The 26,676-nt window shown below is 43.2% G+C and overlaps 1 protein-coding gene across 1 annotated transcript in view; it reads left to right on the top strand.

Moving 5' to 3' along the window:
* Positions 1–2,751: 2,751 nt before the first annotated feature.
* LOC147685070 (SCO-spondin-like) overlaps positions 2,752–26,676 on the top strand; it is a 153,397-nt gene continuing 129,472 nt past the window's right edge. The window contains exons 1-3 of the mRNA XM_086942416.1: positions 2,752–2,941; positions 18,903–19,030; positions 20,756–20,907. Of these exons, the coding sequence (XP_086798542.1) occupies positions 2,779–2,941; positions 18,903–19,030; positions 20,756–20,907 (443 nt within the window). The 5' untranslated portion in view covers positions 2,752–2,778. The remainder of the gene's footprint in view (positions 2,942–18,902; positions 19,031–20,755; positions 20,908–26,676) is intronic.

Below are 26,676 nucleotides of genomic sequence, written 5' to 3'. Positions count from 1 at the left end.
TAGATGTACATCTTTGTATTTGCACACATACATTCAATTGTGAAGTTCTATCAGGCTGACAATGATAAGTGCAGGCCTTGTAATTTGGGTAGCAGAACTCTTTTACATCTTATTTGTGTTTGTCCCAAGTTGTTGTATTTGAGGAAACAACATTTAAAGGTTGATTTTCTGGCCAGTTATAGCAAGACTATTTTCTTTGCTATTGAATTCTCTGTCACTATTATCTCTAATAAACTATATGCATTTCATGAGCGTTTGAGTCCAAAGAATTGAAAAGGCTTGGCCCGTGTAAAGTTATCTCTTCAATTTGTCATCATGTTGTACATTTTAGAGAAAGTATAGATTTATGAGTGTATGCTAGATTATTGTTCAATATGAATTTGGGGAGGTTATCATACAATTTTACTTTTTGCTAATCAGATATTTTCATAATGTTATGTAAAGGATTTTCATATTAATGTATCAATGTTTGGAAAATGAATTTAAATCTAACATATGCAGGTAATATATTTCAATTATAACCTAAAAAGCAATAATATTTAAACTAACATGTCTGAGGAAGCATTGTAGTAGTAATGGTTGAAGTAGTGGACCCAGCTATAATTTTAATCAAGAGACTAGGAGAGATCACTCCTAAGTAGAACTTTCAATAGGTGCTAAAGGGCACATTTTAAATCATATTTTCCAACACATTACCTAAAATACTGTATATTTTAGAAACATTTATAACGAGGATCTCGGATGTCACCGGTGTCCATAAGTCCAGACGTGGGTGGGTTACCTAGTATTACACGCAGGACTTTGAAGGTACCTTAAGAAACACAGAATTATGGGGAAATCAGTAGCTACCATTCATATCCCCTCATTATTCCTCACTTCTGTACAGGACGTCATCCAAGAAACATTTAAGAAGGTTAAGTATCTGGATGAATGACATGAGATTTGCACAGTTACTGGCCACTCCTGTTAACTCCCCTATGAAAATTGAAAAGGCATTTGGCAAGAGGCCTTTAGTGGTGTATTCTTCAATTCAATGCAGTTTAGACAACCAACAGTCCAGTGCACATTAAAATCACCATCCTTGGATGACAAGTAAGGTTAGGACACCATTTGCAAGATTTTACCAGGGCCTCATGAAAACTTCTGTGGTATAAGTTTGTCAGTCCTAATTCATATTTTGCTCTAACTGCCTGAACCTGTTGTAGGCTTCAGGGGCACTGGTGTCCATTCCCAGTGCATCTGCCCCTCACAGCTCCTCAATACAGCTCCTACATGCAGTAGGAAACTTCTATCTGTTTCCTAGTCTGTGGTAACACTCATCTTGTATAACAATTCTGGCCAAAATACTAAGTTCTCTTGGCCTCAGGTCACCTACCCCTATCTCACCTTCTAGTTCTGTTATGTGTCTGAGGTAGGCCCACATTGCACAGATGCCATCTTTTATCATGGACAAGTTTGCTTAAGTTGCCTTCCCTTTCAGTTGCGTGCATGACAATGTTTTTTTAGCTCCTCTGAAACTGCTTCGCTTACAGATTCTGCTTCACCTACATTTTGGCACGATTCCTTGAACACTACGTACAACACGTTGTGCTAATGTCTTTCTATATTTCATCCACGGTTTTACAAAGCTATCTATTGACCAAAACAATGCAGGCTTTCACTGGATTTGCAAGGATGCTTTTCATTATAAACAAACAAGCACTTACAGGTTTCGGCAGGGGTGGGCTTTGCTGTTATTGACGAGGTCTCTACACGTTGAAGCTTTGGCCCAACAGCTTGCTGACTTCTTTGCAAGTGTGTCCAGCTTGTGACCAAGACACATACTTACATTCTTTCCCATCGAGTAACCTGGGTTAGATCATCCAGTGTGGGGAATCTTGGCTGTATGTGCACACCCTCGACCTAGACACTTCGGTTAGGGGCTGCATGGTAGGAGTATGACCAATTCTCTATATTGTTTTTATGCCTGCATATAAACATTGTTTTACCACAATGGTGGAACTTTGTATTCTCTTCACCATTCTGGTGCTTCTACTACCTTTCATTTACTTCTGTCTATTGATCATTGCAACACATATATTTTATACAAGAATCACACTGGTTTAATAAACACTGAAAATGTCCCTCTGTGTACTGCTTGTATATTTCTCGGAGAGTATTAGAGCACGAGTGACTCAACAGAAAATTAAATGAATGTGTCCTTCTGTAACGAAACTTGTGTTCATGTAAAGCACTCTGAAACCTGATGTCTCGGGTCTAGTTTGTGCTATATAAAACAAAACAAAAAACAAACTAACCAAAAGAAAACCAAAGGGGTCCTGGATTTGTTACAGTGCTTCCTGGGGAACAAGGGTTGGCATGTTCTGCATTTACCAGAACTATTTCCTGCCCGACTAGGTTTAGGGGGGCTTATGTTAGCACTGTGCGCTATCTGGTCTATAGGACAACATATCCTGAGGGGGTGCATAGAATCAGTCTGGCATCCCAATGTTTATGCTGCCCACAAATGAGCAGTTCCTACTGTAGGGTGGAAACTCACAACAGTTCTGTTGTTTGCATACTGGTATTGTTAACTTTTTCTTCTACTTTCCTATTAATATCGACTTAGGAGGAACTGAAGTACAGCCATCTTTTGAATGTTTCTTTCCTTTTGTATGTTTTCCTAGTTTCTAGTCGCATGCTTTTTCTCTTCAAATTGCACTCCCCTATTTTATATCTCCTTTTCCAGCTAACAGATTGGTCTAGCAATATGTGTTCTTCCTTCTTTCAGTGGATTGCATGCTAAGCGAATGGTCCCCCTGGAGTGAATGCAGCACCACTTGTGGAGGAGGCTTCTCAGAGAGGAACAGAACAGTTCTTGCCTCGGGCGAACCTGGAGGGCAGCCATGCCCCAACCCAATGGTCTTCCACAGATCATGCAACACACATAACTGCACACCAGGTACCACAGCACTCTTGTCCTCATGGCAGATTGTGTTTAGTCTTCTGCTGTTGTCTCGATGTTTGGGCAGTTTCCTGTGTTTTATCTTCTTTTACTCTCAATGCTGGCAATTCCCCCTTTGAAATTCTCCCTTGCTTTATTTATCTTTTATTTTCATATATGTTTTATGTCATTTTATATCGAAATAATGCCTTTTCAGCTATTTTCTCCTCTCGCTTTTCCCCCGACAATTTAAAATAACTGTATTGTTTATATGCATCTTTTTTTATTATAATTATGATTGTGAAATAATCAGCTATTTTATCAGCATTGCTAATATATTTTTACTATGTATAGCAAAGTGATAATGATACCCGTTAAATCATAGAGATAGCAGATGGAGGGATCCTTTAAAAGCAGTAGTGCTGGAACAATTTTTAGAGTGGGGGTGCTCTCACTAATTTTATATCATTGAGGTCATAAGAGTTGTGAAAACACCAAGCATCATGCAAAACAAATTTGTAGCAAATGTGCCATGCCCAATAAGCAGGAAAGTGGCATGGGTGTGTGGTATGTTGTTGGTGTGCCATTTTGGAGCACGAGTGTAGAAGTGTCTACTACAGCATTGCAGCATGATTCATCATACTCCCGTTTTGCGAGCCCCTAATAGCGATTCATAGCGAATCGCTATTAAGGACTCGCAAAACGGGATTCATGTAGGAATATGCAATGAAAATGCGATTCCTACTAATTCCTTATTTGCGATTAGCAAATTGCTAATCGCAAATAAGGAATAACTCCCCATTCATTCCTATGGGCCAAAAGGCCCATAGGAATGAATGGGGAGTATTCCTTATTTGCGATTAGCAATTAGCTAATCGCAAATAAGATAGCGATTGAAAGGGTGCCAGGGGTGTCCAAAGGACACCCTGTAGCACCCCTTAAATGCTAATATGAACAGGGGTTGCGCACACACATGTCCAAAGGACATGTGTGTGTGCAACATGCAACTCAGAAAAATGCTTTTAAAAGTGAGTTATCGCTATTTACCACGAGGTTTGACCTTGCGGTAAATAGCGGCCCGAAATTGCGATTTCGCAATTTTTAAATTGATGATGAATTGCATTTAAGGAATCTCAAATAGAGATTCCTTAAATGTAATCCATCGCAAATTTGCGAAAACGCAATTACCGATTTTTGCATTTGGGATGATGAATCCCAAATGCAAAAATCTCACTCGCAAAGGGCCAGATTCTCAGAATCTGGCCCTTTGCGAGCCGAATTCAGCTTCATGAATTAGGCTGATAGTCTGTTGAAATGTCCACTAAATGTGCAAAGAGACACAGTTTTACTGGTAAAAATATGTAGCACAAACATGATAATGTATGGAAACCGGGTTTCAGTGAATATGATTTGCGCATCACCAAGTAAAGTGTCTTGATTTGTTTTGATCCTAATAAAACCTTTGTTTCTATCACACTTCAAAATTACAAAAATGTGATTCATTTGTGCTTTCCTAATTGCTGATATAATTTGAAATATGTGTATAGTTAATTTCCTGATAGTTAAATGATGTTGTGTGTTTGAAAAAACCGGCATGCATATTATAGCCCTTCTTTTCGTTTCCTGTGCCCCAGTAGGATAGTGGCATAGATCACGTTTACGAAATCCTTTCACTTTGCAGTGAGAAAAATATAGAATACACTCTAGTTTCCGAATAAGCAGCAATGTGCCAGAAGACATAGCCTGATATTTCACTGTTGTCTTTGAACACGCAGTTAATGTGACAAGATAAACGCACAATCAATTTAAAGCATCTTTATTACTCATTCATCTTCTGAACTCCAGCATGGTTAATTCTGGGTGTGCTGCAGCACCACTAACACCACTGCTACAAACGCCTGTGATTAAGTGGAAGTGCACCTGAGTAGCTGGTTTATTTATTCATCTACCTATTTATTTATTTGATTACCTGATACCATGCCTTTTTGTGATTACAGCCACTTTTTAGAGCTGGTGTTGCTGTTTTTTCCTCATCTTATATTTGACCTGGATCCTTTTCGCATTCTATTAAATTGTGTTTTCAAGTCTCATTGACCTTGGGTGGATTCAGGATTGGTAGTGATGAAAGTGAACTGTGTGGCTATATATGTCCCTGTTAGAATGAAGGGAGTGAGGCAGTGGTGTAACAAAACTAGAGGGGGCCCCACTGCAAAGTACATGCTGGGGGCACCCCACACTTCGAACACAGTCCGGCGCTCTCAGGCCAGGGACCTGCCAGTGCCAGAGGGAGCCTCCCAGAGCTCAGGCACCACCGCACCGCTGGCGCTGAGGGGGCTTTTGTTACGCCACTTGAACCCAGTTGGGTATCTGAGAGAAAGGTTGAGTGTGAATATATTGAAAACACATCAGGGATAAGCATTTCTGATGGTACACATAGGGGCCGATTCCGATGCAGGTCGCTGACCGAACCGGCAGTGCTGGCCGGATTCCATTCCGACCGAGCCATTCCGATGGACTCGGTCGGAATGGAATCCGACTTGTATTTCCGGATGGCCTACGACGGGCTCGGAGAGCCCGTCTGCCATCCAGAAATCCTTCAGTACTCCCCCGGTCGCCTCTTTACATCCGAGGGAGTACGATGGCAGCTTTTCACAGCCTTTTCGTGCCAGTCTGTCCGGCACGAAAAGGCAGTTGGAAACTGTCTTTGGGGGCCCCCAGCAGGGCCCCCATGGGTGCAAGGCTGCGGAATGGCAGCCTGGGGGCACCTATGGGGCCTCTCTGTAAGTTCCCTGCACCCGGTGGCACCCGGTGGCAGGCACCTTGGGGTGACTTCAGATCCTACCACTAAGTATTTCATCAGATGGTAGGTTAACTGTTCTTGCATGGTATTCAGTTTCCACTATTTTCTGTCACAGTTGCAGTAGTGTTGTCGTAATAGGTCCTGAAGAAAGCCATTATTGGCAGAAACATGTCGACCAGTTAGTTCACCAACGGATAGCAGTATTTGTTGAAACACTATCCACACTCTGCTTTTAACCTTGTCATCATGGTGACCGCCTTAATAAAATTTGTTCTTAGGCACCATGCTAGCCAATTTTAAATATCACTCTTTTATCACTCTTCATTAGCACATTATCTTTAAGCACTGCAACTTTTCACCACCCACAGCTCATAACACATTTGCTGCCTGGCTTTCCATCACTGGCAGATCCGTTACTAGAGTTTCCCCACAATACTTGTAAGTGAGGAACGTAGTGGATACCAGTCTGCATCCAAAAATCCCAGATGATGAAATTCCGCCAATAGGTGGGCTGATGGGTTTCTTTTCCTTTTTTCTCTTCCTTTGTTACACTTATCAGTATATACACACACTCCCTCATTAGAAAACAGACACTATCCAGCCCTATCAGACCAGTAGCACCCCTTTTGTGTTTTTTACGACTTAGATTAGGGGATAGGGTGCATCTAGGTCATTAAACTATCTTCCCCTGTAGACCCTCTTTCCACGTTCTGTTCTTTGTTCATGCAAGAAACGCCATTTAAAAAAAATCACAAATATAAACACGTGGAACATTGTCATTGATATAATGAAGAGCTCAGAATACTGATACATGTGAGCCTCAGGCTCCCCAGGAGGTCACCCTCTAAACCAGCTCTCCAGGCCCTCCACTGGCTCCCTGTGGGGAAGAGGGTGGAGTTCAAGGCCCTTTCCACATTCCACCGCATTCTGAGCGGCAAAGCTCCTGCTCCGCTCCAGAGTCTGGTGACCTGTTATGAGCCCACACGCAATCTACGGTCCTCACGGACTGGACTGCTAAAGGTTCCCAGAGTAAGGAAGGCGCGCATGGGAGGAAGATCTTTTAGATACCTCGCTCCCAGATGCTGGAACGCCCTGCCTTTAGAACTGCGCCTGGAACCATCTGAGATCCTGTTCAGGAAGAAACTTAAAACCCACTTGTTTAGCAGGTAGCCTTCTGTGGGAGGGGCGGGGGGGCAGGCACTCCACTTATCACAGCGCGGGGACACGCCGGTGGCGTAACCAGGCGCTCTACAAATGCCCAATAATAATAATATTAATAATTCATTCATCCTCTGTTTGTGAACGCAAAAACATTGAGGGGTGATTTTATTTTAGGTTTTCTTTATATTGTTTTACAGGGAAACTGATCGTCTATGTGGTGCCTTATGGTGCAGTTGGTATATGTAGGTGACGCTGTGGATAACAATGGGTAGTTTCTTGAGTGTTGAGAGAGTGACAGACGAGGAGCAGTCAGGCAAGACAGTTGAGATCGGTGGTCGGTTCTTGGGCTCTTTACATGTGTAACTTGTTTTCTTGTTCTGCAGTTCTTGTATTTCTCAAATAAAGCCCACAAGGGATACACACTGTGGAAAATAGGGTCGCCAAACACCTGCTGTGAAATTTCTGATATACCTAATAACATTTTTAGGAGTCCTAATACTCAATGAATTTCCTATTATTTACATACAGCTACAAGACTTTGAATATGTAACTCAATGTGTGACAGAGATGGGAATGTATGCTCGTCAGTGTGTCTCTTGATATGTTTCCAAATTATATAAGTTTTTGTATTAGTCTCGTGGGGTCAGCACATATAGACCTTTAGTGAGTGTCTATACTTAGAAAACTCTGTTTCCTTGAAGTTTTTCCCAAAACTGTACCAGAATGCCTTCTAGGAAAGAAGAAATGTCTGCATTTTAATGGCATATCTGTCATTGACCCACTGAAATTCATTAAAACAATCACAGTTGAAAACTGATTAATCATTCTGGCTCAAATGCATAAAACTATTAAAGTTCATCAGTTATGGTTGGTGGTACGAACCATAATTCCCAGATACCCTTACACTGGAAATGAAAACACACATAAAATCATTGATGACATCATATGTTACAATATTGATTACGACATCTCGGGTTGAAAAATAACATGCGCCTCCCCTTTCCGCTGTGTATTACATAACACATGACATCTCCAGAGTGATCCCAAGAGGCACAATGAATGACTTGTGCTTCACTGCAATATTTTAAAATGCCAAATCACACCAGGTGTACTTTTGTACTACTGAATAAGATCCCAAGTCATTTCCTCTACAATAACTCAAAATTGGTGCTCACAACACATACTTGAATAATGATGCCATTCGGTCACTGCTATGACGCAGGGTGGACTCTCTGCTTTCTTTGGTGGTAGGTTTGTGTTTCCAATACAGAAAAAAAACTACCTCTGAAGATCCGTCTGACCCAAGTTACAGTATTACAGAAGGACCAAGGGTGCACTCGCTCCTGTGTGAGCACCAAACTGCCTTCCCAGCTACAGTGAAAACCTGTGCAAAAGTGACTTTGGGGACAACAGCAGCAACAACCAGGCTGGAGCTGAGACAGTATAATTTGCCCTGGTGGGCTGCACAGAACCGCACACCACCGGGAGCTGCACCACTCCACACTCTGCCTGCAGAATGGGGCCAACACACTTAGTAACCAAGGTACAGTAAAACAGTGGATCATTGCAGGGAGGTCTATTTTATGCGGTACCAAGAACCTGATCCTAACCTGCTCTAGTTAAATTCTTGGCTGACCTTCACAGTGGCCTATTAGCTACTGTCAGAGTCACCCAGGAAGGGAGATGCACCAGTTATTTTAAATCAGAAAGAGGGGTCAGGCAGGGGTGTGTACTGGCACCCCTCCTTTTTACGCTCCATATAAATGCATTAGAACCTGCCCTGAAGGGTGCCAACATTAGACGTCCCGCGTGCAGAAGAAACTGTTATTCCAGTTCTTCTTTACGCGGATGATGCTGTTTTATTGGCTGGCACTGGTGTTGGATTAAAGAAATTGCTGAATACGTTCGGCACATTTATGGAGTCTTTAGATCTGAAAATAAATGCAAATAAATCCCATGTAATGATAGTTCGGGAACAAAGCAGAAAGAAAAAAATGAAAACCTTTTTCTGTGGTAGAGATGTAGTTAAAAGGGGCCCCATTTTTACCTATCTCGGACTCCTATTTGATGACAAAGGGTCCTGGGGTCCACAACTGAAACATAAAAGAAATGTATTTGCTAGATCTACCTCCGCCCTTATGGGCTTTACAAAACTATTAGGGGCTAGACCCATGGAAGCTATCTTGAATGAGGTTCCGTGCAAATTGTAAGTGGTGTTTTCGACTCACACGAATGTGGTCGAGTCTGGTATCTACGAACCGCAAATGACGAGTTTAGTAAGTGTGCGCAGTTTCGCTGTGCTAACTTAAACCGTTCGTTTGTTACGTGGGTTTTTCATCTGTACCCACGGGTTCCATCTTAGCTACAACATCCATTTTGTCTCTTGCCCTCAAGTAGCCAGCGAACGGACGTTGTCCGCATCGCGCCCCTGGGACTCCCAAGATATTTGCGGAAGACACATGTCCTTTGTAAGTGTCTTTATGATGAGGGGGATGATACTGTAAGGCAGATGGCCCCGCTCGAGGCCCATCTCGCCGTGCCGGTTTATTGTCTCAGCCGTGCATCTCATTAGGCACGTCCCTTTGATGCCTGTAGCTCGTGTTCCTCGATACCTCCCCTTTTACACCCTTTCCAATCTCCCCACTGTTTCCATCTTCCTCTGCACCTGTCCTTGTTCCTTCTCCTATCTGTTTTATTGCTGATTGGAATGTACTAATGGTGGGAAGATGGTTTTTTTCAGTTGGGAGACCGACAAATGTTTCCGCACTTATGTTCCGGACCTTGAGTGTATCAAAGTGACCAAAGCGACCCCTCTTGGGGATAATTGTGGGAACCAAGTCGTAAACCTTTGTGTACCATGTAAACCTATGGGAGAATCGTGAAATAAAAGGAGCGATCCACAGAACCAATTTGAAGCAGTCTCCCTGAAATACACATGTTGTACTTCCTGTGACTTCTGTGTTTCCCTGCAGTAAATAAACCTTGAATCTTTGACGCCGAAGGAAGTGTCCCGTGTCTCTGTGATTCGTACGCCGGAGCAGGTTACCCACGAAGGTTTCAGGTGTTGTCCCCTGGCACCGCTGGGTCCTAAATAACCCAGTCCTTCATGAAGGTGTATAAGGCCAGGTGTCTAGCTATAGCGACGTATGGCTCAGAGATTTGGGGGTACGGCTCACAAGAACAGCATATTCAAGTGGTAGAAAATAGATTTCTAGGAACTTTATTGTCCATACCACAGTCAACCCCTACTTTTTCTATCCACGTGGAGATGGGGTTGGGTTATGTCTTTGACACAATGAAAATAGCCCCGCTGACATGTTGACTTAAGACCTGGCTTAACCAGGAGATTTCACTGAACCATATGATTTTAAGGGACTATCTAGCCCTAGACAACGCTGGTAAAATTCCGTGGCTGGAATATATTGAAACTACATAAAAAAAACTTGGACGGCCTGGGCTTTTTTTGGCCTTGAAACTATAAAAAAAAAAGATGTGGACCTGATTAAAGCCGCCATGGTGAATTTACTTACAATCGAAAGGGAGGAACTAGAGCTGAGCAAACCTATGGTAAGAATGAATTTTGGTTTAGTGAGCTCCCCTGGTATTGAGCCTTATTTGAAGTTGGTAACATGCCCTTTCCATCGGTATTTGCTAAAGAGATTCCGATTTAACATAATTCACCTCACACTAGGAGATTTCCCTAAATGGGGATCACCAGATAATGCCGACCCCTGTAAGTGCGACAATTTTTCCTCACAAGATACTCTACATTTTGTTATGTTTTGCGACTATTACGCAGACATTAGGAAAAAATATTTGCCACCTGTATTAAGGGAAGCAGGGTTTGTGCACGTTAGGCCGGCACTTCTTTATTTACAACTGTTGAGCAGTGTACGGATTACATTTCATGTCGCAAATTTTCTAGTGGCAGCAGAGCGGATTAATAACTTAAGAAAAGAGTAGGTAATACGGGAGCTGTAGTCTGTTTATGAATTATATGTATGGTTCATTTTAAGCTTATTAGAGAATTGTTAAGCTACTTTTATTCACAGTATTAAGAAGGATCTATAAGAAATTTTAATGTACATAGTATTTTTTAAGTGTAATAACCATAGTGAGAAGGATTTATAATGACATTGTAATGCCTTTTGAAAGTGTGCAATTTTTTTAATGTAATGTTAGCTGGATTTGCACAAATGTGTAATAATTGTACCTGTGTCTTTTTATGATTTTAAGTTATCGAATAAAAGTATTTTACTGACTGACTGAGTGTGGAGGGTGTTGGCGGGAACCTGGAGCAAGTGGCGCTAGAATTGAATTGCAGGCTGACCAAGAGAACTACCGCTATTGATGGGGAACACCATAACGACTGACACAATAGGCATATTGACACTGGGGGACACTCAGAATCCTGATGGCCTTAAGACCTATGAACAATTTATAGAGGAGTTTGAACTAACAACACTGTAAATACTTGGACCTTCAACATGCATTTGTTCTGTGATTGGCTGCAGGGCTCAGCTGCACGTTTTCACATCAGATATTTTATTTGATATTGCCACAAGTTCACATGAAGCAATACCAAGAATGCCTGCGAAAATGCCTATGTTCTGTATTGCACTAGTGCTTCACGCTAAAGGTGTTTGTTTCCCTTTCTCAAACAGAAACTTAAAATAAATTGCCACGATTCCACAGGGCGCTTTTTGAAAGACTCGCTCGCCTCTAAGGTGGAAGTAAAGCGAGCTGGCATTTGAATACTACTAAAATGTTATGACGGCTTATATTTTAGAAAAGTTACAGCAAGTCACACCAAACACAAACTGTGAAAAATAGTCAAAGGACATTGATCATCTGGTGTGAATTAAATCAGGCATTAGTGTACGCATGAATACAATTTTCATTTTTAGGTCTTCTAATCAGAGCTCAGTTCACCTGGATGCATCTCCAACATGAAGTGCGCTGTACAAACGATTATGCATACGTAAATGAGATATTTGTTCTGGGCTGAGTCAGGAGGGTCAAACTACAGGGCACTGGGAGTGTGTATGAGGGTCAAATTGCAGTGCACTGGGGCAGCGTATGGTGAAAACGCTTACAAAACTACGAACACATTTTCTATAGAGATTCATTGTGTACTCCCTTCCCCCAGCAAGCCCTCTCTTTACTCCTAAGCGCTACTAAAATATTTAAAAAGGCAGGCAGACCGCACAGGTTGGTGTGGTTGGGTAGGGGGTGAGATGGTTGGTGATGGGCCTTATAAGCCGCTCTGAAGATGTTGTCCAGAGTGACTCTTCCATGCAAGGAGATGTGAATGCTGTATTCTGCTCCCAAAAGCTGTCCAAAATATTTAATATAATCCGACACTTTCCACTGAAAAGCATCTCACAGCAGCTGTCTGCTGTTGGGCGTGGGGGAGAGAATGGTAAAATATTAGGAAGCTTAATCCCTTCATTTGCTTAGATCGGTTTCTGAAACACAGCCCTGTGCTTAAGAGTCACAAGATATATGCTTAGCCCCAAATCAACCGGACATAATGCGAACTACACACATCTCATTCTCAACCATTTAAACTACACACACGCCCAGAAGGATACACGTTGCACCGTTCAGTCGTAATATACATGAACGCATGGACTGCCATCCAGGAATGCAAACTATGTACACACTTGTCCTTACGACTTGACATCGTCTCCTGAGTCCCACAGAACCAGTACCAGGCCTATATTTCGTTTTTGCTTTTACTCCCAGTCGGCAAGCAGCCTCAGGGCCCCATGATGCCCGGATTATGATCTCATCCCAGATCCCACCCCACCACCTCTGAGGCTCACCTCGGAGACGGAGTCGGACCACTCCTGCCTCGGACAGACTCACCTGAGGCCTGGCATGAGGTCCTGCAATGCCTCACCGTCACCTCACTGGTCACTCAACACGTGCACTTTTAATTGCACTGTGCATGCCTGAGGAGGCCCCACCTTGAAGCCTGCGCAGACGCGGAAGACGCGGAGACATCTCCGCGCGCACCATTTAAATAATGAAGAGGAAAGCCCGGGTATGCGCACCATTTGATTAAGAGGCTGGGCTGTTCTAACTAGCTACTCTTCCCCATAGGTTTGGTGTCCCCCGTCAGAGGGGAGCTTCCAAATACAGCTTAAAGCTAACTAGCTGAGCTCCCCTCTAGGTTTGGTCTCCACCGGAAACAATGGAGCGCAGAAGAGCCTCAGAGGGGCCCGGACGTGCACACCAACCCTTTAGGTATTGAAGAGGCCGCCTGGCCGTGTGCCGCTGCACACCATTTAATGTGGGGGGGGGCCGGGCGTGCGCAAGTGTGCACCATTTAATTCATGAAGCATTGAAGAGGCTTGCTGGCTCCAATGAGTGAGGGGGCCCCTGGAGCGCAGAGGCCCCCCCCCTGCACTGCGGGGGCTGGAGGGACCTGTGTTACACCCCTGGAGTGAGGTAGCACTGGCAGTGTTTTTGTGGAAATCAATGGCCTCTCTGAAGAGGATATGTTTCTGTTTATTGTCGAAGTCAAACAAATTCAGTTGGAGCCTTAGATCTGGATATGATTAATTCAGGCCTGTGCTTCTATCACCAGGATGGGCCTGCCTAGGAGTTGAGCCTGAATTGAGAGATCATGTTTCATTTACTGAACTCAGTGTATAGTTCAGACAATGTGAATCTAAGGGCGTGTGTGGCGGTGTGGGAGCAGGCCGCAACGCCTGGTCCACTCCCACACCACCAAACTCAACCCTAGCTGACCCCAGATTACGATGTTTCTCAGAATTTGGCGGGAGGTCCTTCGGCGGTCCCACAATGGCATCTATTATAAAGGCACTGCAATGGTAGTGACGGCATAAACTGTGCAGTCCATGCTGTGCCGGAAAGGGGGTGCATGCATACATGATGGTACACCATCACACCATGTACCCCCCTGCATGTATACCCAGGCGGACCTGTAGGGCCCCTTAGTTTCCTCACTTCCAGCATTTTCATGCAGTGAGCACTGCCATGAAAGGGCTGGTGCTGAGGAAACTCGTAATATGCTTGGCGGTGCCAGAGTGGCACCGGCAAGCATATTGCGGCCACAGACCACTGCTCCACCACCAGGGATTGCGGTTAAGGCAGTCTAACTCCTAGAGTTGCAATATGACAGTCGGACCGCTGGTGCAGTGGTAGCTGCACCACCACTGTCACGCCACTGTGTGTATGGGGGTCCACTGAGCACCAAACTCATAATCACGTCTTAAGTCTTTTAGGCTGCAGCCCACCCAAATATTGAAAATAGTGCAGATAAGTTTGAACTTTATTCCCTAAGCAACTAGGATCTAAAGAACAACTTTGAGCTCTGAGATGAGATGTTCCAATTTTTTAATGTTGAAGCAGAATCTGTTTGTTTTTATGAACTCTGTAGTTGTATTACTTCTTTCATTTGGACTACTGCATAGATAATATTGTAGTAATCGAGTCTCCACATCATCAGTTTAATGTGGTAACTGAAGCAGGTTGGGCATTATTCTCTGTATCTTGAGATAAAAAAGGATATATTAACCATCATTGAGGATTGGTAGACAAAGAAAATGTTATGTCTGAACACTCTGAAATTGTGGACTTTTCATGACTGGCTGCCTCCTACTCCTCCAGCCCGCTGAATGGCAGTTTCATTGTTAGGGGATTCTCTCACTCTGTGGATTTTAGAAATGCATAGTGTAGTGTTCCTTTAAAAGATGTATGTGTTTCCTTCAGCTGGTGAAGATATGATGATCATTCTGGATGACAACCGGTTGTGATGTTCCATGCAATTAGAAAATGAATAGTGTGTAAATAACATCGATTAAAGACAAAGAGATCCCCAAACATCTGCAGTGAACTTTTGTTACCCAAGAAAAGGCAAGACCCAAATACATATCCTACTACACTCACAGCTCTTAGTATTGATCACATGACAATTCCCACCAACAAAACAATAAGGTGTCCTACTGAGCTCATGAGAATTAGTAGATGTCCTTCACAGGTAACAAAAATACATAAGGGCAGATTTACAAGCCCTTGCATCACTTATGCGCTGTCGTTGTGTCACTTTTGTGACGCAGTGGCAGCGCAATAGTTGTGGTCCATTAACAACGTGACGCATCTAGGCAGATGCGTCATGTTGTAAAGCCCTGCTTGACATTATACCTTCGTCAGGTATAATGTATGCAGGGTAGGCGTTCCCACTCAAGAAAGCCTCGTAAAAGTGACGCAGTGAAATTGACAAGACTTCACTGCGTGACTTTTAGGCGCCAAAACCTTATGCCTGCTTGAAGCAGGCGTAAGGAGTGACGCAGTGTATTGGGAATAGGCCGCAACACGCATTGCTGGAGTTGCGTTGTGCTTGTGGCACGACTCCAGCAATGCGTGACATTTCCGTAAGCAGATGCGTCAGATTTTCTGACGCATCTGTCAAACCTTGGGCCATGGTGTGCCGTATTGTAAATACGGCGCATCCATGGTGATGCAAGGGTTTTGCAAGGTGGCGCAGGAAAAGTGACGCACATCTACAGATGCGTCACTTTCTTGTAAATCTGCCCAAACAGTTTTGGCGGAGAAAGCAAGTTTGGAAATGTTCATGGCTCCGATGCCAGATCACATGGTGTCTAAGTTAAAAAGATGGGCACATCCAGTAGGTTAAGTTAGCTTGAACAAACAAATACGATTGAGGCAGATAAAGCTACACTAAACAATGCAAGAAATTGGGTTTTTGAGAGAAGTAAGAATCCTTCTCAAGTAAGAACTACAGTCCTCATCAGGATGAACCGCAAAAGTGAGCAAATTAACCAGTGCTTGACATTCTGGTAGCTTAGTACAAACACAGTCAGGCTTTACTAGGAGGCATTGTGTTAAGTATTTATGCAGCACACAAACAGTAACATATTGAAAACACCACACAAGAAAACTCCCACACTAATTAAGAAAAATAGAGTAAATGTAAGAAATGTAATGATGTCAGAATAACATAAATCCAAACAGCAGAACTGGAGATGTTGAATTTTATATGTTTAGCTAAAAGAAGCACCAAAGAGAGCAAAGCTCCAGCTGAAGGTATTTGGTCACTCTGGATAGGGTCAAAGTCACAGGTGTAGTCTGACCCGAGGGCATGCAGGCCTGGGTACAGGACCAAGTTTGGCCTGCTGAGAATTGTCCCTTATGGTGCGAGGTCTGCTTGGCATTGTTTTACGAAGTTTTGCATCACTCATCTTCCATTCCAATCAGGCTGTTAGGTGTGTGGTGAGGCTTTTTGGGGCTTTGCATCCTTCTGCGTTAGTTCTGATGAAGTTTGTAGCTTGTGGCAATACTTTGTGGGGCTTTACGTCACTTAGTGTCTGTTCTGATGAAACTTTCAGCTGCGTTAAATAACAACATGCTGATGAGATATTTCAAACCCTGACTCATGACAAGCACTTTAATGTGTTTGCTGTGCTGCCAGAAAGGGGACTCAGTGTGCCAGGAGACTGCACCAGGAGGCTCCAACGCGAGACCAGGGAAACAGTTGCCAAACCAGCCTTTCCGTGGTAGTGTAGTCCTCAAGTAGCCCCACCTCTATGGTGGGCTACCAAGAGAGAGGGGTTTTACCATCTTGGGAGTGGACAGAATATTGCATTCTGGAATAGCTAGATGCCACACTTGGCAGGAAGTTATCATGGGACGGGAAGGGAGCTGGTTGCCCATTGAATAGCAGTCACTGCATCCTGAGGGCAAATTGTGGGCATAAAAGAAACAAGAACAAGAAACAACCACTTTGAGATGGTCAAATAATCGCATTTTTTATGGCAAAGAAAGGTTATCCTGTGATTTCTCCCAACATGCAGTTATTCAAGAAATATTGAGAGTAGATGGCCCTATTAACTGATGAGAGTAAAAGAAAATCTGCTTGCATCTGCCTTTCCCAAAGATACACTGTGGGATTCAGTGATCATAAAGGCGCAACGCTCAGGAACATGACAAATAGATTCCTGACCGCGGAGGAGAATGATAGGTTGACGAACAGCTGAATGAAAGATCAAAGTCAATTTGTCCCAAAACCCACTGAAACCCACCCACTATCATCAAGACTAAGGCCCTCATTTTGATATTGGGCGGACCTCCACCCACAGGCCTACGATGGTGGTCTGCCTGACATCCAGGGCATTGGTCTGACCACCAGATTACAAATCCAGCAGTCAGAGTGATGATGATGGGCAGAAAGACTGCTGTCTCCGACAGGCTCAAGCAGCCCATCAGGGTGGCATTCGGACTCTTATCCCTACCATGAGGGTGGTCCATGCGCAGGCACAGCTATAGGGATTAGGATGTCCCTTTCCGACTGAGTTTTCATGGTGGTCCCACTGCCATGAAAAGGCAGCCAGAAAGAGACTTTGGGGGCCCATGCAGCGTCCCTGTGGGCCACTGCTAAGTGTACAGGGGGGCACATTGGTGCCCTGCAAAACATCCATGCACCATATGGTGCCTGGCTCATGGTGCATGGATGTTTGAAAAACGCCTTTTTCTACTTTCAGCTTGAGTGTTGGCTTTTTTCAAGAGCCGCAGCACAAGCCACAGTAAAAAAAGGCAGTTTCTGAGTGCCTACACGGTGGTCTTATCGAAATATGGCAGGTCTCATTCCTGCTGTGATGGCTCAACCGGCTGCCATCGTAAATCGTAATGAGGTCCATAGTGCCTAATTTAAACCTTGGCAGATGGGTTACTCCATCACAACAGTGATTGATATCCAGTCTGTCGAAATATAAATTCCATAGGATATAATGTGATTTATATTTTGGAGGACAGGATATCCGGGACCGTTGTGACGGATTAACCCGTTCGCCAAGATCTAAATCAGGCCCTAGGACTAAAAGAATATGCGAATAGATGTGTCCCAGAGGTCATTCTTGTTTATTTTATATAGAGCTCTTTGTCTAGAGGCTTTACCTTGATTGGAAGTGATGTTATGTGCTGTAGAGACTGCCAGTCATGGTCTCTTTAGGAGGGGTCTGAGCACATGCGCAAGTTCCAGCTACAGGAGATGTACAGGCATTGACTTAGGGGTTGATTTAAATCTTGGCAGACGTGTTACCCCATCACAATGGTGATGGATATCCCATCTGCCAAAATATAAATATTATATCCTGTGGGATTTATATTTTGGTGGACGAAATATCCGTCATCCTTGTGATGGAGTAACCCATCCGTCAGGATTTAAATCAGGCCCTTAATCCAATGTGTGCTTCAGCTTCTGGTCTGTGCTCTTTTAACCCCCAAGTCTGACCCAGAGGGTCTACAAACCAGAACTATCAAAGCCTTGTTTTTTTTGCTGATATGCTCCCCTTTTTTGACAAGAACAATCTCTGTCCATTCTTTCTTTATTCTTCTCACTTCTGTCTTGACTCTGCTTTGCTGAGTTAGCGCTGATGTGATGTGAAAACCCATATGTTATTCTCAGTCCTTAATTTATTAAATACCAAGGCTGTGTAGTATTGATTGCAACCGAACCCCAAAGTGCCGGTGGGCCCTACCTGAAACCACTGGCTCAAATTAAGCACTGGGGGCCTTATTTATGAAGGCCTTGCGCCACCGGTGCGTCACTTTTTCCCATGTTAAAAGTGACGCACCGGCGGCGCAACGCCTTCATAAATAAGGCCCTGGATCTTTATCACCGTAAAAATACTCCACGCTTAGATGCAGGGAATGTGACAATAACTATGTGAAATTCACACTGGGAGAAAGGGAACGAATTGAAAGCACTGAAAATATAAAACTGGCCTGTACAACTTGAAAAAACAATAGGACTCTGTTTCAGGGTGGCTTGTGAGATCATAAAAAATCTACTGAAACCAGGTTACATGACTCAGAAATATGCACAAGGTTCTTAAACTTATCTCCGGCCTTGGGTGAGACTTGTATGGCTCATCATAGTGTGACTGGCTTTGTTGAATGAATTAAGACATCTAAATGGAAATTAAAATGTTGTCTTTATTATTATAATGGGATTTTTTGTTGAAATAGAGTGTCCGCATGACCAGGTATACAGTGACTGCGCCAATGCCTGTCCGCGTGCCTGTTCAGATTTGGACCCTGGCACGGAGTGCCTCAACGACAGCTGTGAGCCTGGGTGCGCATGCCCTGCCGGACAGGTATGTCTAAGGGAGCCTGTCTTTGCAGTCATTCAAAGTGAAGGGAGCCAGTGGGTAGGAGACGTGGCCTAATGGCCAGAGCTGCTGACTTTAGGACTGATGAACTAGTTTGAGTCATGGTGTCAGCTACATGCTCTTGAATCTGAACAAATCACTTACTCTCCCCAGACCTAAGAAGAAAATCCATTTGACCTTGTGTGATATACTTTGGTGCTCATATAAAGCACTCCAATGCCTTTGAGCCAAGTGTGCACTATATAAAAATGCAAACTAAAAAATGGATTTATAGGGCTGAGCAATTGCCTGTCCAGTGCTCTGTAAGTGGGTGCAAGCAAAGTGTGAATGACAATTTAATAGACCAATAGACGAAGCCCAGTTATTAAAAGCTACTTGCTGTGTGTACAGTATGTGTGAATATCTTTGAAAAACAGCCTGGCAGGAGAGCTAAAGCTGTCTTAATGGTAAGACCTAAAAAGTAAACTCATTGAACAGAGAAATGTAGACTCAAAATTGCTCGCCCAATTGCCATAAAACAGATAAAACTCAAAATGCATTTGAACCTAGTTTTGTACCATATAGAATGTATGTCATAAAAAGAAGGGGTTGAAAAATTGAATTATTTTCTCTGTGCGAAATTTCATTAAAATTATACAAACTTACATGCATGCTATAAATGTGGTTTGCCAGTATTTTCACGCGAGGACATACCTGGCGTTAAAAAAAAGTCACAAAAGGTACTGCCCGGGGACTGGTGGGAGTATATGTCTCTCTGCAAGGAGAAAATGTTTCAGTTAGAAATGTTATACTCATGTCTGTCTCCTACGAGCAAAAATTGTATGAATTGTGTAATGTGAATGCCATGAAATTCATACAACACGATATTAACACAGTTCGTGAACTTCATGTGGCTAAATTACATTTTTCATGGACCTATACAGAATATTAGGAAAAGGTGATCCAAAATGTGAACTTTAATAGTTACCTCCCAGTGGCATCTCATGCTGGCAGACTACAAAAAAAACATAAGAAAATGGAAGGAGACCTTGGTGCCAAGTTGCCTTTAACACAAGAACTGTGATTTGCATGTTGTAATTGTATTTTACATATTACACTTGTGGCAGGAATGTCCTGTGTGCACTCAGCCCTTTACAACAGGAGATCATGGACTTACTGCATTACTTAAGATAGATATGTAGGAAAGAAAAGGTTCATACCATCGGATCCTATGGCCCCTCTGGTGGGGTGGAGTCCCGGTCTCATAGCATTGTCTTGGCTCCAGGCCATTTGCCTATGTCTGAGGTTCCAAGCTCAAAGTAATATTTAGGAGGTCCCTAATATGATTTTTCCTTGGAGTGCACGTCATATTACTGTATGTTACTGGTAAGAGGATCTTTAAAACTAACACTGCCAGTTTGTTAGTAAAAAATTATGATTGGTGAATGTGTCACAGAATTTCGAAGGTTGAGGTGTATGGCTCGTCTTCCCCTTGATCTGAATGATGCCTTGAGGTGGAGTGCTTCAAGACTTGCAGAAACAGAATGAATGCTGACATGTTATTTCATTTCCCTGGTTGTGCGGGGGGGGGGGGGGGGGGGGAGTATGAAGTCACATTCTTTCTATAGGGCTCCACTTTTGCTGACAGCTGTGTGTTATTGTACAGGAGTCTGTTGTTACCTTCTAAGAAAGGGTTATGCTATATTTATTACGTTTTTGTTTTTGCTTCAGGTTCTTCAGGATGGAGGATGTGTCCAAGTGGATGAATGCAGGTGTTCCCTCCTCACAGTCTCAGCTGTGTCCTGGTTTTCCAACCTTACCCTGGAGGAAAGGTTGACAGAATACCCAGCTGGCACAGTGATCCACCATCAGTGCAACAGCTGGTACGTGTGCTTAGACACATCAAACAGACATTAATAGCAATGACACATAAAATGAGCATTACAAGTACTAATTTAAGGCACAGTCTCTGCCACAATTTTGAACTGACTGCAGCCTTAAATAGCGATGAGCTGGAACAGCTATTTTACCATCTTTGATAGTGATATCACATGACATTTCAAAGCATGTGCTGCCTTTGAATGGAAATGCTGCATCATTTGTTGTCATTGTCATTGTCATTGGCATTAGAACCATCATCTTTACATCCACTACCTCCATGATTACCACATAACCACCACCACCATTAACACTAACACCATCACTATTACAACCACTGCCATTTTCACCATCATTGCCAACACTACAGCATTTAACACCACCACCATTATCATAACTATTACCATCACAATACCATTGCCACCACCCCTGCCACCCTGATATTACCTTCACTATCGACATCATTAAAACCATTGCCAGGATCACTTCATTAGCACCACCACCACCACCATTAGACACATTAATTTTCGATCACCATTGCACCACTCCCACCTCAATTACTACTGCAATTTTAACCACTATTGCTCTACCGTAATACCACCTCCAAAAGGATCATAATAATTACTACAACCACCATTATCACCGCCCTTATTACCAGCACTTTTAATGCAAGGATCACCTCCACTAATACCACCACCACTATTACCATATCCTTCTTTACGACTGTCTCTTTATCAATGTCACCATTACAACCACCATTACCATCACCTCCATCCCCACTACCATGACCATCACCCGTACCAGCATTACCAACATCACATTATCACGCCATACCATTACACCAATTACCACCACCAATAACGCCACCCAAAATATTGCCACAAATGTCGATAATAACAAAACTATTACCAAGGTCACTAGTGTAACACCATTACTACTACCACTATTACCACAATAGCCACCAGTAGCTCCTCTGCTATTAAAATTTCCACCAACACTGCTATCACCACTATGGCCAACACCACCACTACCTTAACCACCACCTGCATTGACAACCATCTTCTCCACTTTCATTTCCATTGACACCACTACCATCATTACCATGCCAACATTCCAACCACAACAGTTATCACACCAACCATAACCATCAACACAATGGCCAACATTCCACCACCAATTGCACCACCAGCATTTTCACCTGACCACCATCGCCCGCACATCATCATTCCCATTCTTCTAAAATTAATTGTCACCACCATTACACCACCACATTACCAAAGCCATTGGCACCAATCACACCGCCACTTTACCATCACCAGCCCATTACCTCCATTACCATCAGCACTATTAAAACTAAGGCCACCATCACCTCCATTATGACCAGCTTAAGAACTTTCACCATTATCACAATTACTATTACATGCATAAACATTTGTAAACAGCACAGTTACCACAGCCATCACAATCAATACTGCCAACACTACCACCACCATTACCCCTCTACTATTACCATTAATACTACCACCGCCGGCATAACTACCACTGTTGCCACCATTGACATTTCTCCCACCGCCAACAGTACTACCATTACCACTACTATATTTGCCATCAAGTCCATTACCAATATCATTATAATTGCTACAATTACCATCAATATTACTACAGGCACCATCAGCAGCATGATTGCCTTTTCTATTGCCACAATTTGCATCACCCACTTCAGCTTGCCCACCACCTTTCCAACATTACCACCAACGCTATCAAATTTGTCACCACCATCATAACCCTATCATTAGCACCACCACCATTAACACCACCAGTATTACAATTATTATCTTTGCTACATCACACCATGCACCAATACTACCCCTCCCCTTACCATCACCACCATTAATGCTAACTTCAGCACTATTGCAGTCACTACAATTTCCAATGCTGCAATTACCACCAATATAAAGGGAACCACCAACGCTATTAGCAACAACATCATTCTCACCTTTTGCTCTCCCACCACTACTGCGTCTATACATGTTACAATCAACATTACCGCTACCACCATCATAATTGCCCACCACTACAATTAGCACCATAATTACCACCACCAATACTAGAATTACCATCACCAATGCTATCACCACCAACACCAATGCCATCCCTCATCTTTACCATTGCCACAGTTACTTTAATTATCGGCAGTATCAGAGTTGCTAGCACCACCAATATTATCTCCACCATTTTCACACCACTAATTTTAATAACTCTACAATTACCAACACTCTGATTACAACCACCATTACCACCACCTCATTGCTGATAGAGTCCCTTCCAAAATTGCCATTGCCAGTACTGATCCTGCAACTTCCCTTAAAACCCCCACCAGCTACACCATAACCAGCACCGATCTTGACTAGCATCACCAGCATTATCATCAGCACTGCCATCATTACCATCAGCATTATGTGCTCAATCTATTATTACTTCCACTTCTACCTCCATCTTTATCACATGCCACACCACAACCATTACCAGCATTATCACCACTGTTACCATTGCAATTATTGCCACCACCCTCACCATTTATAGCGCCTTTGCCTTTACCATCCTCACCATCCTCACCATTTCCACCTCTATACCTTTAAATTTAATAACAACACCTTTACCACCAATACCATTACTACCACCATTACACATTATACTGCCATTAACAAAACCACCATCACAATTACTGCCACCTCCATTACCACCATTGCCACCACCAACACTACCATTACCACTATTTGAGTTATCACTATCATTGCTGCCACCACCAACAGTGCAGCCACCAGAATCATCATCTGCATATTGCCCACCATTACCACTACCATCATCACTGGGACAACATTCCTACCAACATTCCCTCCACCAGCATTGCCACAATTCCCACAAACACCCCAATTAACATCTCCATTATAACCAACACTAATGATGTAATTACCACCATTGCAAACACTATCACAACCATGCATCTACTATCACCCGTCAGTGTGCCACCTTTACAGCCATAAACATGATTACCACAACAGTTTTACCCTAGCAGCATCATTAAACCACCACCACGATTGCCACTGCCCCCCCTTGCTACCACTATTTCCAGTAGCAAAACAGCTAACAACATCACCATTACCAGTATTAATAGATTACCACCATTACTATCACCATTACTTTCACCACCATTTCCACTTCCAAAACCATTAAAACTGTCATTGCCTCAATCATTCTAACAACCATCACTGTTACTGTCAGTGCACCATTACCACCACCACCCGTTACCAGCATTTCTACCTTTATCACCCCTCTATTACCACCACCACCATGCCATTACCACCATTATCATTACCATCCTCATTTGTATCGCCATTAGCAAAATCACTAGTACAATCACTACCACTACCACTGTCATCATCATCATCATCATTATACCACAGTGATGGCACCACCACTAGCATGATCACCACAATTACCACCAACACCAATACCACCTCAACCATCACAACACATATCGCCACACGTACTGTCACCAACACCCTAACCATTACCACCATTTTCAATGTACATCACCTCAAACATTACTAGCACATATATCACCAGCACTCCCCTTCTCACAACGATGAATCTCATAATTACCACCACCATCACCACTAGTGCAACAACTCCCACCACGACTCCTACCACCAGCTTTGCCACTATTCCCATAACCATCCTGTGAGAAATTAAATTGTAGGCTCAGTGGTTTGGAAAGTCTACTCAAACAACAGCCACAATCCCTGTCAGGGTAAACCACTAAAGTCCCACAATTAACCCTTGCTTAACCCTCTGTTAGATTGGGACAAAAGCAGTCAGGCTTAACTTAGAGTCAATGTGTAAAGTATTTATGCATTACACAAACAATAATAAAGGGAAAACACAATACCAAAAACATTCCACAGCAATTTAGAAAATAGAGTAAATTATAATACCATATTTGACACCAAAACCACAGAAATTCCTTCAGTAGAGCCGTCTTTATTACTTTTATCTCAACGTTTACCACCAGAAAACCACTACCACCACTTCCATTGATACAACCATTAGCTCAACCAGCACAATTCAGTCACCCTCCACCAATAAGATGATGTTGTACATGCCATCAATATTATCTCCACCACCACCATTATCACCACTGCCATCACCAACACCATCATTACCGCTGGTACCACCCCCATTACATTTACCATGATCACCATCATTATCTCCATCACATAATGATTTCCACATTAACATAACCGTTAACACAATTGCCTCCATTGCTAGCATCATCACCATTGCCTCTCCTAGCACCACCTTTATTATCAATGTTATCATTATTAAGCATGGGCGGAAAATCCGTTACGCTCGCGGATTTTGCGGATTTTCGGTAAATTCGCAATCCGTGAACTCCCGCGAATTTACAGAGAATTCGCAAATCCGCGAGCGGCGGATTTTTCCGGGGGCAAAAGTTCAAAACTTGAAGCCTGGCCTGTTGTAACTATTTTAGGATGGCGCCGGCAAGCTGCCAGCGCCATCCTAAAATAGTTACTGAGTTAGCTTCAACAGGAAGCTCTAATAGATAAAATAAAGCAGGTGCTCGATTTTATCTATTAGAGCTTCCTGTTGAAGCTAACTTAGTAACTATTTTAGGATGGCGCTGGCAGCTTGCCGGCACCATCCTAAAATATTTACCATGCCCTTCCTGTGACTTCTACAGCACACTCAAGGGACCCCTGCGCCCTTCGGGGCGATTGCATAGTAACACACACATGGTCGCTCGAACTAGTTGATGCTCAAATTCAGTGACTCATTCATTAGCCCAAAAACAATCATGAGCGTCTTCGAGGCTGGACAGGTGTGCCTCTTCCCAAATCTACCGTGGAAAGTCAGCTGTGATGCTGGGTAGAGGCCTTTGCATCCTTGACTTTCATGAGCGCAATCCCCGTGCTGTTCCTGTGACCAGGAGCTTCTTTCTCTTCATATTATTGTGTTCGCACGGGTTGCTGCAAGTTCGCACGCGTTTTGTACAATTTCGCATTTGCGAAATTGTACAAAACCCTCGCGAACTTGCAGAAACCCGTGCGAACATAAAAAAAAATCCGCAAATTCGCGAGAATTCGCGGATTTTGCGGATTGCGAGTTTGCAAATCCGCAAAATCCGCGAACGCGAGATCCGCAAAATTCGCCCATGCTTAATCATTATCGCCACCATTACTTCCACTATTGCCACCACCACATCATTCCCAACAGTACCATTATTACTGGCACCATTAGAACCATTAATTCCAATGCAACAACTAGTACTATTGCCAGCACCAGCACCATTACCGCCATCACTTTACAACTCCTTACAACTTCACCAAAACCCACCATTATAACTTTTATCACCACCACTACAACACCACATCAGAGATTATCCCACACCACTATTACCACCATCATCATCATTATCTCACTTGCTGTTGCCACCACCATTGCCATTAGTACTCGGACCAAGAATACCATACCAAAATCACCATTACTGCAATTTCTGTCAACACCTCCATTACCACCACAATTACAGCACCAACAGTACTACTGCCTTCATTATGACCCCTATAATTCCCACTATTACCACCACTATCACCACCAGGTTCACCATCCTTATTACCATTCACATCACTGGAATTTCCAGAAACACTTAATTGATCTCTTCATCATAACCACACCAATAATAACGTTGTTACCAA

Source organism: Lissotriton vulgaris, chromosome 10 (genome assembly GCF_964263255.1).
Source record: "Lissotriton vulgaris chromosome 10, aLisVul1.2, whole genome shotgun sequence".
In the NCBI taxonomy this organism is placed as follows: domain Eukaryota; kingdom Metazoa; phylum Chordata; class Amphibia; order Caudata; family Salamandridae; genus Lissotriton; species Lissotriton vulgaris.
This window is presented reverse-complemented; position numbering and strand designations above follow the sequence as displayed.